Raw genomic sequence first — 17,850 nt, 5'->3', positions numbered from 1 at the left:
CCGTGGCCAGGGGCGAGGCAGCGGGCGAAGCTATTAGACTGCAGTGCAGACGCATATATAAACAGCTAACAAATCGGCCCTTTAAGAACGAACCATCTGGGGGTGAAACAGGTGCTAACGGGGAATTTCACCAACATGGAAACGTGGGGTGCAGCAGTCAATCGACTCGCTTTTGTAACATTTGTTTGAGTCACTTGGGTCCTACAGTGATTTGATTCGTTAATGTTGTGTTATGTCCAAAACATGGATTATATTTAGCAACCTCAGGGATATCAATATAATACTCGGTAATTAAATCATTACAATCCAACTCTTCACCCTGGGTTTCAAGGGCATCAACCAGTAAACTTCAGAGACCAGAGAATCAGAATCACAAAACCAGTTGCACCCAAAGGCTCCCTTTTCCCTTAGAGAACACAGAGACCAGAGCCTTTTTAAAAAATATACATAACGTTTATTTCAGCTGTCACCATGACTCGTCACAGACTGGTCTTTGTCTTTGTCTAACAATGTGACTGAGAACTACAGTGGCGCTCCACCTCTCTAGACTACGCCCTACACACCTACACAGAGCTCCAGCAGCCGTACTTGGGCGTCAAGAGTCACGCCCGGCCACAAAATAACCAGATTCAAAACAAACGAGGATACAACACAAAAAAAACAAAACCCAAAAGATTAAAAAAAAACCCCCAAAAAACAAAAAAACACCTCTGACGCAGCTGACCGACACACACCACTGTTTCGCACGTGTTGTTTTCCTAAAAGGTAGCATGGAATACAAAAAGGAAGTCTGGAATTAGCGAGACTCTCAGCACTATAAAAAACGTTTTTTTCTTCTCTCTTCCTCTCCTCTTGCGTCTCTCCATGCGTGAATAAGAAAACAATGCACTTATCTAGACCAAGCTTTCACTGCCTTTACTTACTGGACAGCCAAGGGGTGATGGAGGTGATCGGAGAAGGAGGTGCTGCAGGTCTGGACAATGGCGTGGGCAGCTGCAGGGAGAGAGAACCTACACTCCCCCTCCTCGCTCGTCCGGGATCTCTGGCTGTGCTGGTAGACAGCCATGTGTGAAAAACAAACGAACGAACTAAAAGTTTGCTAAGGATCCGGCGTTTACGTAACAGCTTCTGCACACTGTTCAGCACAAAAGTACAATTATATTCAAAAAGGAAACCTCAAAGCCAAAAACCAAAAAACCAAAACAAAAAAACAACTCAAAAACCAAATCACAGAGGAAATGACTGAAGAGATGAGGGAGGTTTTAAATCAGTCCAAGTTTGGAAAAGAACCTCTTCCCCTTGGCTGGCCCCTAGGTCCTCTAGATGGTCCAGTCTGGCATAGGCAGTCTGTGTGATGTAGGGAGAGTCCATTCCCTCCATTTGGGCGTGGGTGGGGAGTAGGTCATGGGGCTGGAGGGAGCATGGCTCAGTAGCCTCACCAGGGGGCTGAAGGCACCATCAGGACCAGAAGTACAGGAGTCCATGCTAAGCCTGACGGCAGACTGTGCAGACTGGACTGAGCGCTCTTGGCCCGTACACCTGCGGAGAGAGCGAGACTTTATAGCCGTGCTTCCTACTCAGACACCAGGATAATAGCGGTAAAAGTTCATAGCCCATCATGCCTGTATTTTTAACATGTCTTTATTACTGTTTTAAACTTTATTATGTGTTTCTCCCTATTAAACAAACTGCAAATTGCTGTTGTTTTCTTTGTTTTCTCCAAAGCGACATGCTAATTCTCATGTTCGGATGATAGCAAACTTAAGACCTTATCTTGTCGCTTGAACGTGGAGGGACCCTTAATTGGCTGTGCTGTGGTGTAAATGTGCAGAGTGAAACTAATTAAAGAGGCATTTGGCTAAAGTCACTCCAGCGGCAGCTGAGCTAACTCGATTAGCGTGGCAGAGCAGATGGGGGGGTGGGGGTGGGGCTTGTGTTGTCATGGTGAGGTGCGAGGTGAACAGAAGCAGGAGTGCACCTGAGGAGGTAAGCACTCGGATTTGGGAACTGGCAGCTCCCTCGCCGCCCTCGCTCACTGCGCGCACCTCGATGATGTATGTGCCTCCTTCAGGCAGCGTGAGCACAGCCGCCGAGTTCGGGGTCCTCATTACCTGGCTGTGACCTCGACCCTCCTGACGCAACAGGACCTGTCATGGAAACAAGGTGAAAATAACAATGTCAGGCCCAGGGGCGCGTATACACACACACACACACACACACACACACACACACACACACGCACACACACACACACTCAAACACATGCCAGATGGAGCTTTATTACTGCCAGTGTGCTTGCTGTTAGTCCTGGATGCAGCTGGACATCACTGGTACGATGATCTCACCTTGTATCCGATAACATCAGACTCGTTGTCCATCGCCTTCACTGGATCCCAGGATAAAGACACATTGTTTCCCTCCTGAATCCACATCACGTTGCTTGGTGGATGGCTGGGAGCTAGAGAGAGAGAGAGGGGAACAATAAATCACTCACACATCTGTATACATCACTGAACTCTGATGACACAGGGCAAATTCATAAAACCTACAACCAGGATTAACGGAACGTTAACAGCAAATTGCGCCACGGTAACCCGTTCCCTCGTTCATAAATGTGGATTGCAAGTGTAGGACGGCGCTTGTGTGATACAAGGCGCTACTGCGTTTTGTCCTCGTTTGCGTACCATGTTAGCGATTCGCAACAGAACACCGCCTCGCGAAAAAACACCACCTGAGCCTCTCCGACGGTCAACGTGGATCCTTTCTCTAATAACGTTTGGGCCCACATGCAAGTCATCAGCAAAATTCTGCACACACACACACACACGCGCATTTAGCTAACTGACAGATGCATCTGTAAGGCACGTTTTCGTGAGTGCTGCTGTGGTAGTAGGACTGCACCCAGGAGAAGGAGAGGTGCTTGAGAAGGACCTCAGCAGAAGAGAAAACCACAAGTAAATATCGACTGAGGAGAGATCCAGAGGTACTGAAGTCATCAACTCGGCACCACACGCAGTCCCGTGTTGGTGAAAGAAACAAATGTGGTACATTTTTCGGTGACCGGCGGCTTTCGGCGCGCCACCAGCCTCGCGACCGAGGTTAGTCATCAGTCTCTTGGCGTGGGTTTTTAATATGCATGGCCTCATTTACATGTCCACTGGCGTTCACCTACAGCACAGATTAATTTAGCAGCGCTAAAATGACACCATGCACTAATTATCGCCATGGTAACTTTAAGAATATGAAAAAAATACTGTGTCACATATTTTACGTGTATGGCAGGATGGTTACAGTTGGGTTTTACAGGTCCGGCTCATTTAAGTCTTAAAATGAGCTCCAAAAGGCAAAATTCCAAATGATTCGTCCCCCTATTCCTTCATGTTCCTCAAGGTGTTGCAGAGTCTGGGGCCCTGGTGTGGGCTGCACTCACGGTTCTTCCGCGTGGTGGCTTGCACAGGCGAGCTGGCTGGGCTCTGGCCAATGCTGTTGAACCCCTTCACTGCGATCAGATAGGGCGTGTTGCCTTCCAGGCCGGACAGCAGGACGGTGGTCTCGTTCCCCACCGTCCTCGTCTTCTTTCCCATCTCCTCCTGCTCCGACGTCTTCCAGTAGCTCACCTGCCGGGACATGAACTCTCAGCACTGCCTTCATTTAGGGACACGGAGGGAGGAATGACGATACTGAGCCTTGCTGAATGGGACGGCAGAAAGAGACTTTGCCACTTTTATCTAATACTGTTATCACTGGGTTTAAATAACTGCCTTGCATTTTGCATGAATAGTGTAATACTTGAGTGTGTAATATCCTCCAGTGATGAAAAGCGATAATTCTTCTCCTGAGGACACAATAGTGCAGACCCCTTTTTACAGAATTTTTAAAAAAATTCAGATCACACAAAAGCTGACTTGTGAAAAGGTATTGAGAAGAAAGTATAATGAATTCTCCAAATCATATGGACTAAATGTGAGACATACACTAGCACACACAAAGGCACAAGACTCCACACACACCCGTGCAGTGTTGCGTGCTCTCTCGCTCTCTCTCACCTCATACCCCTGTGGTCTTCCAGGGCCAGGGTTGGGCGCCTTCCACGTAACCTTGATCTCAGATGAGGACATGGCTGACAGCTTCACCTCGATGGGCGCTTCCCGGGGCTCTGTGTTCAAAACCAACGGCGTGTCAAGCGGCCCAGGGAGGGCCGACTGGCCAGCGACCCACACTGCATGCTTTATCACTCCCAGCACGCAACCGCTAAGCATATGCCCCCTTTACTCATAGCATTCCACGTCTGCGTGGCCAACTGTGGCGGCACGAAACCCTCCACACTGTTTTTGTTTTTTTGTTTTTTTTACTTTTGCACTCATTACTGGGTTTGAAGTGTAAATCAGACTCTCCAATATTATCGTGTTAAGTACTTATGCAGTAATTATGTGGTAACCGGTGCTTCTTTTATCTTTTACATAATATTAAAATATTAGCATTAAGCACAGTTCATCTGCGTAGCTCTTAAGGAAGTACCTCTGTGCGGTCCTTCTAACAGTGACTTGACTAGAGATGCACCATACTTAATTGTGTTTTCATTAACGTATGCTAAAGGCCATTTTGGATAGATCTGGAGCACAGATATTTCCTGCTGTGCAGCCTGCCTTGACCGACAGCTTCCTCGAGCACGGGAAGCGGCTGCATGATAACGTATCGGCCGGCTCAGACATATATGTGATTCCAAAGCTGATTCGTACGAGTACCTGAAAGAGACCACCTGAGACCGTACCTCCTTCTGCAGAGAAAACCGTCACCACTTGACTGAAGGGACCGTCTCCTTTGTTGTTATACACTCCCACCTTCACCTCGAACGGCGTGAGGGGAGGGAACGTCTCGTCCCTGTACTTATAGGTGGTGGAGTCTGCTGACGTCACCATCTTCTCCTTCCAACCGCGCGTCCCATTGGCTCGGAAGGCCACAATGTAGCCGAAGCCCTCTCCGTTCTGGAACTCCTCGGAAACCGGCTGGAAGGGGGCGGGGGATGGAAGAGCCATCATTCAAGGAAGTGGGTGTGGCTATGGCAGCAGCTTGGTTACAGTTGTAAAAAGCAACGTCACTAAAGATGGTCTGTGGGTTCGGGTGGCCTACGAAGATGCCTGTGTTGCGGAGACATATGAAATTGGAAAACGACTTCCGCAATAAGAAACCAGCTGAGACTGATAAAATGAAGGAGGCCAAAGCATAAATTCAGTAGCTGCCTGCTAAACACCGGCGAAGAAAACATTTATCAACCTTTCTTATTTATACATATTTGGCTTGGGGCCAAAAGTGACTTCCCACAGGACTTGTCCGGGTCAATTTAAAGTGATAAGTCTCACCTATGAAATTTGAATGATTTGTTACTGGTTTGGCTGCTCTGTTGGTGTGGGGTTTATGAACACCCAGTCCTGCTAAAGCCAGAAAATGAGTTACAGTGGAAATAAATGATGTTTACTGCATCAGTTTCAAAAATGGAATTGCACGTAACACAATTCGCTTAAAAGCCTAGAACATTCTGCGCAGCACATGTTCAGAACTGTCTATCCATTACAACCCAATTAAAGGAGTCTAACTTGGCAGAGTATTATCACTTGTCTCTACAAGGAATATAACTGCTCGTGGCATGCCAGGTATGGTCAAGTCGGGTTTGGCCTTTTTTTTTTTAACTCGGACTTGCCTTGTTTTGGTCAGCATCATTTAGTACCAAGCCCCTGGATAAACAGCACCAATCTGCATATCTCCTGAGCTAAATAACCGACTTTGTTACACTGGTGCTTGGAAAGAACACAGTAAATGGCACGGAATCATAGCAAAATGTCAGAAAGGTCCCAGCGGATTGTGTCGCTTTTCGGCTGTAATGAAACAAATCGCGTATGAATGTCAAACTCCTTCATGGATAAGCCTGAACATATCAATTAAATACACTGGTAACTCGATATGCGAAAAGACCGCAAGGGATGCCAACACCGTCTGAAGAACAAACCCAGCTGCTTAAAACTTAACTGTTCTTTTGTTGCTTTGCGAATGTAATGGAATCGATCCTATGAGTCGAGGACGCCATTCGATTGATGGGGGACGGGGGCGGAGATGGGGGTTCATCTTAACCACAGATCCGTTGCTGCTTTAAACCACGATTACTTACAATGCATTTAAACAAGAACACCTGCCCATCTCTTTGATGACAGGACGTGATAGAGCTTGGATAAAATGACAGACCACAGTATAGATGCAACACTATGGTGACAACCTCTCAGACTCCCTCTCTCCTCATTGTAGTAAAAAACTGCTTGATAAAGGAGATTTGAGCAATTAGCACAGATGTCTTTGAGCCACTCGAACTGATGAGTCTGAACGTGCAGTTATTGAATGGTGTCCAAGCCTTCTCTGAAAATGGGCTTGGCCGCTTGTTTGATGGATTCCTAAACAGGTAATACAGCAGGCTGTCTACAGCACATGCTACGCATTTAATAGAACCGAACGCAATTTATTAGGGGAGATAGAAATTTAATTAAAATGAGAGCTAGGAGAATTAAATATTGGGCAAATTTAATAAATGACAAACACCTGTCTCTATCTCTCTCCCCTCCCACCCTCCTTGGCAGGGTATGTGTCTGTCTGTAGCGCCGAAATGTGAGCAATTTGCGCGCGTTTCGGACTAATCGAAGACCTGAAGAGCAGTGACAAATGTGGATCCCCTCCGCGTGGGCCTGACGTGAGCGGTGGAGGCGGGAGCTTGGCGCTTGGCTTTGCCAGGGCACGTCGCCATGTCTGCCTAATTAACTCGCTCCGGTGCCGCTCCGGAACGAATCTGCGGCCATCGCACCGACACCACCGCTGCTGGCCGGCCGCCCGACGGAGGCGCACTCTAAAATCAGTTCGGAGAGATCATTTCCACCCTCGAAGAGTTGAGGAACATGTGTATTTAAAGAGCTGGGATGGGGGGTGGGGGTTAGCGAGAGGGGGAGAGAGAGAGAGAGAGAGAGAGAGAGAGAGCGCGAGAGCCCGCTGCGGTGCTAAATGACAACGGCCAGAGATCCGGGCTCGGGAACATTCTCGCTCTCTCCTCAGCTGTTAATGAGGGAGACTGGCCAGGCCTATTTAGTCATTCATCCTGCTTAATAAGCCTGGCTCTGCCACAGCGATCCCTGACACGTGCGCGCACACGCAAAGGTACCGCTGTGACCTCCAGACACGCATCCTGCGCCCCCCCGCCCCCATCCCACCAACGCAACATTTATCTGCATTGATCAGAGACATGGAGCTGACACACTGGCCTTGGTGGCATCTAGCGTAGAAAGTAAAGTTAAAGACTCCTGGAAACGTCCAGGCGGGGTAGCAGCGCGGTGCCCTGGCAAGGTGCGAGGACGGCCCCATTATCACACAGACTCGGAGGGCTGTTGATGGCTGATTTAGTGTTCTTCTAAATGCCAAAGCCTTAAAACGCCGTTTTGCGAGCGGCTGTGCAAACGGAGAAAATAATACAATGTGTTTGGCTCAGATCCACCCTGCAGGAGAGGTGTCCGGGGTGTAGTGCCAGACAGAGGGCATGCGTTACCGCTGGAGGGAGAGAGAGAGAGAGAGAGAGAGAGAGAGAGAGAGAGAAGAGATACAAGAGATACATACACTGCGGCAACCTTTGGGTTGGAGGGTTTTTACTGAGGTAGATAAATCTACATGTGAACACACGTAATAAAGCATAAAACGGCCTGAATGCAACAGCACAAAGCCCCAGGCAGCCCTGCGATGGCCTATACGTGAAAGAAGCTTGCTTTCTGATCCAATGAGCTGCCAACCCATTCAGCGCCTGGGCGCAGCTGCCACAGATCACATTATGTGGCGCAAAACCCGTACAATCGGCTGACGTGAGCACTTCAAGCCTTGTTTACTGTGAACCCCAAACCCTGGCAAAGAGCTCGGTGACTGCGCTGATGTCTCCGCCGGCCCTTTACAATCCACCTGCCTCTGCATAAAAGAGACGAAAATAATGACTGTGCTGCACTTACAGGGATACGATTCTCCCGGGGTTTGTAAACGGCGAAGAACTCGAGGAACAGAAGAGCACCTCACTCCATCTGGAACGAGCGCCATCCTCCATTATCTCTCGCCAAGGTGCAGTTCCCGTCCTACGAAGGTTATTTGGCTGGTGGCAGTTGCATACTTAATAAATGCAAGGAGGACCATCAGTTACAGACCACATCTGTTCCTCCTTCCCTGACGAATCACTTCTAGCTGCCCTTGTTTGGGATCCTCCAGCTCCGCGCGTTTTTAATACTTCCACGCGAACGATGCCGTCCCCCAGGACAGTGCCACGCGCCAGGGTGTGTTCTCCAACACTGACAAAGATCTCATGCTAATATCCCTGTAGAGCGGGTGGGAGATTGATGGAATTTGTGGCCAGGCATCGCGGAGACTGAGATGACGAGCAGGTGTTCCAAACGCAGCCGCGCGATTACAGAACAAAGGTTAATGAACGCGCCTCCCTCTCTCGTGCGGCAGCGATGCAGTCTCGATGCATCTCTGGCAAGAGAAGGAAGTCACCTCATTCTATAAGTGTGTGACGGGTAATCTGGTAAATTGAAAATGAACAAACAAAGCTTTTTAATATTTAGAAATATTTCATATTTAGATCTCCGCCGCAATTGGGACCCACGGTACGCTTTAAAATATTGCCACACAAGTTTCAGAACAATCGCCTGAGGTGGAAACGGCAGAGCCTTGGCCATTAGGCTTGGCTGGACCTCCAAGCGCAGCAGTTGGTTAGCAGCGAGGTTGCATCTGGACAGCAGTGGCAGGCCACTTACCTCCCAGGATATCACGAGCTCATGTCTGCGCCCGCTCCCACCGCTCACGTTGGCTGGAGCTACTGATGGAACTGTGTAAAGAAGACAAAACAAAGCGCATGCATAAAATCTGAAGGGCTGTTATAACGAGCTGCTTCTTTTTGGATGCAGACAGACATTTATTTGACACGGGCATGAGAATAAAGGACATAATTCTTACAAACTAACCAGCTGTTTTCATGTTTTGTGCATTGCTTGTTGTAATGGTGAAATTGATTTTGGATCGTCACCGAGAAGTCTAGTGTTCCTTTTCACGACATGAAATTTGCTTTCACCATGACTAATTATGAGGCTTGGAATTCGAGGAGTGGTACGTAGGCTTTCATGAATCCATTGTTTACTTCTGACTAATTAATATGGCAGGAGATACAGACGAGGTAGGTCCACGTGCAACTCAACTGCCGCTTCCTTTCAAAACCAAATCTCCGATCTGCTTAGTAAACAGAAACTGGCAGCTCGTGTCTTAAACAACAAAAAACAAAACAAATGTGTTCAGTCGAAGAGCATCTGACGGTTCCAGATAAGTGAAACATGGGGGTAACTAAAAATTAAAGAACCCAAAAGACGCTGACCTTGAAGAATCCAGGAGAGAAAGCAATAACATATACGGAGCCCGGGATAATTGATCGAGCCTTCGCGAGTTGTGCTCCGAGTATAGATTGGACCCAGGGCAAAGCTCTATTGAGCGGGATTTGTGTTCTGTTTTGGAGCAGCGATGCTACAGCCTGGTCTGTATAAGCGAGCCTGCATGTGCACTAGATCCAAATAGCGGCGAGGCAAACGTTTTTGTTCTCCATAAATAGATAGTACTGCAGCTTCCTAGCCTGCAGGCACGAGTGCCTGGCTGCCGCAGCTCAAAGACCAAACTCGTTTAAATTCATGTGAGCGGCTTATTTTGTACTTCTCCTCGAATTAAAATAGAATAGGGTCACACTGGGAATGCAGGCAGCTCACAGGCCGCCGTAAAAATGTGTCACAGTCCCATTTTAGATGCATAACTACGCATTCTCCAGGGAGGGATGTCTAAACACTGGAAGTGGTGACTATTGTGCTGGGTTGGAGGGTGTCTAGCACGACAGGTATACCGTTTAAGTCTGCTGCAGGTTTTATATGAATGTATTTTCTGTATGGTTATGTTTGTCCTCATGTAATCTATTTAATCTGGTAAGTGAGTGATTTAACTTTGGCCTGTCACATACACACACACTAAATAAATAAATAAATAGATAGATAGAATAAAATTCTCCCCCTCTCTCTCTCCCCATATTTCTCTACATTTCTTAACATATAAAAAGAATGGCACCTGCTTCTTTTGTCCGCACTGCCCTGGACGGGGAGCTGGGGTCTCCTGTGCCGATAGCGTTGGTGGCTACCACCCGAAACTCGTACTCCACCCAGGGGTTGAGCTCCACGGCCGTGGAAGACTCCATGTCGCCGGTCACGTGCTCCGGATCTCGGGGTAACAAGTGTGAGGTATGAGAACATTTCTTAAGATCTCGTGTTGTAGTTATTTGTAGACGCAAACTTTGCACCAAAGTTCAGGTCAGGCCCGCTAGCTGAATCTTAAGACCTGGAAGAATTTAGAGATCAGACGTCTCAGCAACTCTAAATTCTCTGCTGACACACAGCACGTCACTCAAAGAGCCTCTGCTGGAGTCGCGAAGGCAGCGGCACGCACTGTGGTATCATGCGCTAGAATCATGGCCGATCTGAACTCACCACTGCACTCATCGCAAGTGTGTCATCCCAAACCTTCAAACAGACCCTTATTATTCTGCATCATCAAACTGCATCTAGCCCTCTGTATGCTCTTCCTGTCAGCGTAAGACAAGATCTCTCTGCTTCCCTTGCTGGTGGGACCTTGACAACCAGAACCTGACAGACTCTGCTTTACTAGCACGTCAAGGGACGCTGGGGTTGTAGCGCAGATAGTGTCCTCGGGCTGAACAGGCCGATCCTGGTGTTCGGAAGTACGTTTAAATGGGCAAAGTCTGATGGCAAAGCGTATAGGTCAGTTTTGTGAGGAACAAAAAAAAAAAAAAAAGAGAAAAAAAATCCCAGAATTCTTAGCATGGCACCCAGAAGAGCATAGATAGCTTTAATAGCATTACGAGATCGTATGGGGTTAAGAAACTGTGATGTCACAAACACCACCAAACAAAGATAAAAAAAAAGAAAAGAAGATTTTTACAGTTTTCGAACAGGGTATTAGCACTTAAAAGGCACTTTTAGTGCTGTTTAAAACATTGCAGTAGCTTTTGGCTTTGAGGAGGGATCTCTGATACACCACAAAGCAGCAGAAACATAACGCACTGAGGGCGTGGTGCCAAGCATAGACGGCACTGCAGTGTTCAGAACATCTTATGCTTTTGATATTACGAGCAGGATTGTGATTAAACATTGCATGATTGCTACGCAGTGTTTACTACAGCTTGGGGTGTGAATATCCCAAAGATGAAATTCTCACACATTCAGCATTCCTCTCTCTTCCCACATTAGGCAGATGAGGTAAGGATGGCCTATAACGCACTGTTTTAAGGGTGCATGTTCAGCAGATGTGATTCCTTCGACTCCCCTGTTCTGCTCACAGTCACCAGGTTGACAGCGGGGCCTCCATCCAGGTGCTCTGCTGTGTCTGAGGGAATAGATGGGTAAATCCAAACAAGTGAAGGATACGGTCGCACGCCCTCACACCCCCGGGGTAGGAGGGGGGCCACATGGTATACGAAGGAGCGCGTTTAGTCAGCGGTTAGTCGAAGTGGGTCGGCAAGACGTTTCGTTGAGAGATGCCAGCCAGCAACTCTTCTAGATCCGGCAAAGCAATAAGGGGGTTACCTGGGATGCTTGCATTTCCCAGCGGACAAGACAGCAAGTATGTGGGAGAGAGGAGAGAAGAAGCCTGGCTGTATTTTTGGTTTTTGCTGCAAATAAAAAGGGAATTCATATTTTTGGGGATCATTTCCATTCTTTATTCATTAGTGTCATTAATTTATTCTCTTTCCTTTGTCTCTGTTTCATCTCTTTTTTTTTAAGCCCATCGGTTAGTTTGAATGCATTATGTTTTGGTCCAGTTGGACTTTTCCTGAAAATAATAAAATAAAATAAAATAAAATCTGGAATTATTTTTGATCCACCAATGCTGCTGGAGTGACACAACAGTATATTTCAAATGTCCTTTCGCGAAAGCTAAAAAGCATGGCTTGCTAACATTTTATCTCTTGATGCCTTGAAGCCTGAAATTCACAGCATGCAGTATTTTCTTATTTGAGTGCAAAAAACTCGACAAATGTTGCTTCTGCTTCCTACACACTTTTTGTGTTATCTGCTTTCTGCTTCTGCTATCTATTAAGTTATGGAAGAAAAAAATGTGTGAAAACACAATGTTAGGATTTGTGAATCGGTAAAGCCGAGGCTCTGGACGTGGAAGGGATAATGTAGAAGACTCGCAGCACACACAATCCAGGGCAACAATTCTCTACTTCTCTCTCTTAGTGTCTCTCAAGCCAATTTAATTCAAGAAGGTTTTAACGTGGGGGTAGCAAGTACAATTGCTGCCAAAACATAGTAAATGCTGTGCAATATATAGTTAAACATCTCCCTCTCTTTCTCTGCACACACTGTCTCTGTACACATGGATGTTCTCATTGCTTAATGCACTTTGGTGTTGCCTCATGCTTTTCAAACATAAGCAGATGGTAGTGTTGACAAAAGAACCATGCCACGACAAACGCCTCCCCTTGTACTGATCTCAGTTCAGTATCGAGCTGAGCGGTCACTGCTGCTCTCACCCTCCCGTGAAGGGTCACACACACCGCATGGGCGGCACAAATGAAGGAGCGGAGCAACGGATTGACTCATCCCGTCGGAGACGGGAGCCGTGATGCAACATTGCACGGCCCTCTCAACAGCTGCCAGAAAGGATTCAAACAGGTTTAACACATAGAGAAGAAAAAAGTCACTTTGAAAGCCACTGCCTTCTGACATTAGTGGATAATTACCTGAGGATTTACCAGCAAGGTACACAAAATAAAGTCTTTTAATTCCTGCCAGGCTGATGGAAAAGACTTTCAGGGAGTTGGTCACATTAACTTCCAAACTGCTCAAAAAAAGAAGGCCTTGTAATTTCAGAAGTGCAGGAGGTTAATTTAGTAATAACCCAGCAGTTAATTTGGCATATGATTTAAACCAATGACATTTACTTGAAGCACAACACACGTTTAATAGAGGGCCACAGAGTGCTGGCTGAAGGCTGGAGCGTGGCATCAGGAGGGCTGGGATCAACGCCGCCGTGAGTGACGCTGTGGAGGAAGCTTTTCCACAGCACGTAAAAGGGTCCAGTGGAGGGGTCAGTGTCCATTAGGGGTGGCGTACCTGCCTCTGGCCGGAACAACACTGTGTCGTGCATTATGAATTCTGCTCCTTTATAATTGTGACCCTGAGAGGGGAAAGGTCAGGAGGGTCATGGAAGGTTTCAGAACTGTCATCTTAGATGAGGAGGTAAATACACACACACACACACACACACACACACACACACACACACACACACACACACACACACACACACAGTACCTGACATGTTTTGCTTGGTATTGATTACCTGTTTTGACTGTCTGCCAGCCCAGGGAAAAGGGACTTCGAGCCTGCACATTATAAGTGCTGACGGGACTGTGGTTGTCCACCCCGTGACTCCAGGACAGCGTCGCCACGGTGTCCGTGATCTCCTCCACGATCACCACTCCAGGAGGTCCTGGAGGGCCTGGAGACAAACACCATCATGGAAGATTGGCGAATGAGCTGACCCCCATCCCCCCACCCAGGCCCAGCGGGCAAGGAAGCGTGGGGATGTCGTTGCGACCGATGGCTGGGCATACAGCACGCACAAACACATGCGTTACACATAAACACATGAAGAGCTTCCTGCACACCACATGGGATCCAAGTCCCAGCTGTAACCGCGGCGGCATTAAGGGTGGCAAATATTCCACACCAAGTCCTCCTTGCTGATCAAGAGAGACCGAAGCCGAATTCGCGCTCTCGTTCTGTCTTTCGGTCTCTCCCGCTGTGTCTCTGTCTTTCGGTCTCCATCTCTCCCTTTCTTCCTGTCTCTCCCTGGCACGGAGCCAGTCAGTGGCGACCGTGCGGCGGCCCCTTGTTCCGTCTGCAACCGCCCAGCGTACGTTCACTCCCGGCCTTCGGACGTGAGCGTAATCTGGGGGAGCTGGCAGCGACAGGCGGCTGAGGAGGAGGCAGCAGCTGCAGGGGAGAGGCTGGCAGCCGCTGCTCCCCCCGCAGGACCAGCTGCTTCGCGGCGCCGGGACGGCCACGTCGAAAAGGTTCCGCTTGAGAGGGCATTTGCATGCCAGTGGGCATTAATATGCACGCTGTGTCTCTGCGGAGATGGCGGCACGGGGCTCCTGGTTTTAAGTCTGGATGGGAGGCGAGTAAAAGCGCTCTCCTGTCTGAATCCTCGGAAAAGCCGCAGAAAAGACGGCTTCCACCCAGGAAGCCAGGAATGCAGCCAGTGCTTATTTTCGCTGCAAAAAAAAAGGTTCTCGTGGCTCAGCGTGACGCTTTGTGGATCTTTTGTGTGCACTTGGGGCCGGGGGGGGTTTACACAGCTGCCTTTACCTTGCAGTGCGACTGGAAAGTGTTTGCAGGGAGCATAAAGGGTGTGGCGAACGTGCGTGAAAAACACTGTGGCTAATCCGGTGTTGCTTTCATTTTATCCAACACCTGGCAGAACGTCAAGAAACTGACGCGGCAAGAAACTACAGCGCCGTCACCGAGGTGTGCGCATGCTATCCCCATCCTGTATTAGTCGCGACAACACCGGCGAAAACAGCCGCATCTGCGGGACACGACGCCTTCCGCGCTCATCTGCCTGTGAAGGTCGCTAATCAACAAGGTTAATTAAACGAATGAATCGAGAGGCTGACAAAACAAAAAGTTTTGATACCCCAGCAATTAGCATCCAGCCCCGGCACTCTTTGAGATGCAGCGATTGTGAGAGTGCAAGAGTCTCTCCCGTTGCTGTGAATGGATCGACACCGACAGCACACTCAGAGTTCTCAGAGTCGAGCGTGTTGCTATTGTTTGTTGCTTATTGGGGCGCGGTAGCTCTGGAAGGCTCGGCTCGGTGGGGCCGGCCTTCAAGGCTTGCACGCTCCTTCTGTAAAGGCGCTGCTGCCGGTTGCTGGCGGCTTTGTTCCGGGCGGAAGGAGGCAGGGATGAGCGCTCACCTCTCACCAGCAGCTCGGCTTCGGCGAACACGGTGTCGGCGCTGGTCTGCACCCGGCAGCCATATTTCCCAGCATGCTTGAGCAGTATGCTTCTGATCATCAGGTCTGCAGTGGAGGCCTGCTGAATGGAGAGAGTGGGGGATGAAGGGAAGAAAATAACACACACACACACGCACACACACACACACACACACACACACACACACTCACACACACTCACACACACACACATACACATACACACACGCACGCACACGCACGCACGCACACACGCACGCGCACGCACGCATGCACGCGCACACGCACACGCACACACACACACACACACACACACACACACACAAATGGAGAAATAGACCTCCCACGAGTGGATGACACCTGAGGAATGGGCTTCTTTTAGTCCCTGTATCAGCTCGAGCAGCTTAAAAGGTCCTCGTTCGGTTTGAGAGGAGGCAGACTATTACTCTCTCGTGTCCCACCCTGGCGTGGAAATGAGAAACACCCGGGGCCGAGATGTGGTGTGATTCAGGGCACACAGGCAGCTGTTTAGCACGGGGCCTGATTAAAATTACAGCACGTAAATCAGAACGCTGGGCACAAATCCGGCGTCTCCTGCACGCTGTCACTAGTGGTGGCAGGCGGAGCTGCCTTTCTTTCCTTCTCGCTTCCCCGATTCGTGATTCGCGGAGCAGGCAAGCACACGGACACTGCGAAAGCTCTTAGGATTCAGCGTCCACGCCTTGTCTTTTATGCCTTCCTGTGAATTTCTGTGCAAATGCCAAGCACTGCGTGCATGTGCCGCTGCATGGTCTGTGCATGCAAAGCCCACGCCAGCTCTGACGTGACTGCAACTGTGGGCTTGAGTGCCCCCCATGTGTTAAGAAGTAAGAACAATCCCCAAGGCTTAGTTAAGACTCTAATATTCCGATAAAAAAAGCTACAAATGATTATAAGCATTACATTTGCATATTCATGAGGTTTTACTGACAAGAAATGAGTCAAAGGCTAAAATCGATGACTACAAATGATTGAAATGATTGAAACATAACTCATATAATTTAAGTCCTCTGCCACCACCCAGCAGCTATTGACCGGTTAGCCCTCCCCTGATTGAACGGCTGTCTGTCAGCAGATCACAATCAATGGCGTTGGAGCTTAATGCGATCTCAAAACGCCACGTCACTTCCCATCTTTTACTCCCCGTCCAGGACCCAATTAGAGGGCATGGATGGCAACTCGCCGGCTCAGAGATGATGAGTGCGACTGTTAGTAGGGCAGCCATATTAATGCCTGAAGAGGAGCCTGGTGTTGACCATAATCTGATACAAGGGAGGATGCGGGTGGGGGCCGGGGTGGGGGGCTCGAGTTGCTTTGAACTCGATTGCATCGGCCTCTGGCTGCCACTGAGAAACAAAGTGTCCTGAAGTGAAAGCTGATGAGTTTCTGGAGCACAGTGTGAGACTTGACGACTCCGTGTCAGCCCCGCCGTGATCAGGCTCGGTCGCGCAATCCTGGGCCCTCCCCGGACGAGAGGGTAGAGAATTGTAACGGTAAAACTGGCTTGATAGATTTTCATGGCAGCCAGAGGAACTCAAGACAGCTAGAAAACGTCTTACAATATGTACTCTGGTAATCTACATACTATTGCGGAGTATCATTTAAGGATTTTAACTATAGACCTACATGGGTAAAAAGCTAAAATGACAATAGCAAAGAAAGAACAGGAAAGGATAACCAGAAGAAATATGCAAACCAGGTTTAGAAAACATTCAAGAGCCGAACTTCCATTGCCGTGTTGTGGTTGGTGTGGAATTCTAAGTCTGGCCGGGCCATCCGGACAAGCCAAGGACTATCTGTCACAGCCACGAGTCTCCGAGGACCAGGAAGGTGTGATTCCCACTAGGTCTTTCATCATGGTGACACACAGACCTGGCTGACCTTTCAGCCCATCGATTCCCACTCGAGTTCAGCCAGGATTTGCCGGAGTGCGCCGTGCCCGAAATAGGGAAGCGCGACTCCAGACGTGTACAGGTGACCATGCCCAGGTAAGCACATGGAGGCAAGATGGAACTTTTAATCTCTGAGCTCGAGTTGGTGTGACCCAACAGCTGTGCTAATAGCCACGACAGAAGACGTTCCTTCGCAAAACCACCAAACACTGTTTGAAGTCTTAACCTATTAGGACAATTGGATTCATTTGTCTGTTGCACTGTCGATGGAGAATCGCCACGTGGAGGTGTTTGCAGTGCAGGTGTAGTGTTATTCTGGCTCAGAATGTGTGGGGAGGACGAGCTCCTTACTGTCTGGATGTACTCCAAGTGGCCGCCGTCTTGCTCGGCGTCCAGCGGCCGGTTGTTGAGTAGCCACTGGAAGGAGACGTCGAGCGAGGGGTCGTGCGAGGCCTTGCAGCTGAGCACCACACTCTCGCCCACTGTCACCTCCACCCGCCGCGGGATCAGCTCCACCCTCATGGCCTCTGCAAGTACAAGACTGTCACACCATCACCTGTGAACGGGGGGTGGGGGGGGGGTGGATGGGTTTGGGGGGACGGACAACGTGGTGGAGGGGTTGCGAGGCCTTCTCTGGGGCACCCGTGCACCGAGGCACCTAAGGTCTGCGTGTTTTGCTCGCTGAACAGGGGAATACAGGAGTTTAAATGATTTGCGCGCTCTGGTTTAGGTTTCGGATCAGCACAACCGCGTCAAGTCCGCCGAACTGCAGTGCTGGCTGCACTATTAAGCCTGCAA

General features: G+C 49.0%; 1 protein-coding gene across 6 annotated transcripts in view; it reads right to left on the bottom strand.

Annotated features, from left to right (window-relative positions):
* Positions 1 to 437: 437 nt before the first annotated feature.
* Positions 438 to 17,850, bottom strand: part of cntn5 (contactin 5) — a 149,845-nt gene continuing 132,432 nt past the window's right edge. For 5 of the 6 annotated variants that reach the window (XM_035525503.2, XM_081716020.1, XM_081716019.1 and 2 more), the window contains 11 exons: positions 17,404 to 17,579; positions 15,104 to 15,224; positions 13,462 to 13,620; positions 10,165 to 10,314; positions 8,823 to 8,893; positions 4,772 to 5,006; positions 4,047 to 4,156; positions 3,431 to 3,617; positions 2,346 to 2,458; positions 1,979 to 2,147; positions 438 to 1,539 (listed from right to left, as the gene is read on the bottom strand). In XM_035525503.2, coding sequence (XP_035381396.2) covers positions 1,436 to 1,539; positions 1,979 to 2,147; positions 2,346 to 2,458; positions 3,431 to 3,617; positions 4,047 to 4,156; positions 4,772 to 5,006; positions 8,823 to 8,893; positions 10,165 to 10,314; positions 13,462 to 13,620; positions 15,104 to 15,224; positions 17,404 to 17,579 — 1,595 coding nt within the window. In that variant the 3' untranslated portion in view covers positions 438 to 1,435. The remainder of the gene's footprint in view (positions 1,540 to 1,978; positions 2,148 to 2,345; positions 2,459 to 3,430; positions 3,618 to 4,046; positions 4,157 to 4,771; positions 5,007 to 8,822; positions 8,894 to 10,164; positions 10,315 to 13,461; positions 13,621 to 15,103; positions 15,225 to 17,403; positions 17,580 to 17,850) is intronic. The other variant, XM_035525504.2, reaches the window with a different exon arrangement.

Source organism: Electrophorus electricus, chromosome 6 (assembly GCF_041902795.1).
Source record: "Electrophorus electricus isolate QZ-2024a chromosome 6, ASM4190279v1, whole genome shotgun sequence".
NCBI lineage: Eukaryota > Metazoa > Chordata > Actinopteri > Gymnotiformes > Gymnotidae > Electrophorus > Electrophorus electricus.
The sequence above is the reverse complement of the archived record's forward strand: the minus strand, read 5'-3'. Positions and strand labels throughout refer to the sequence as shown.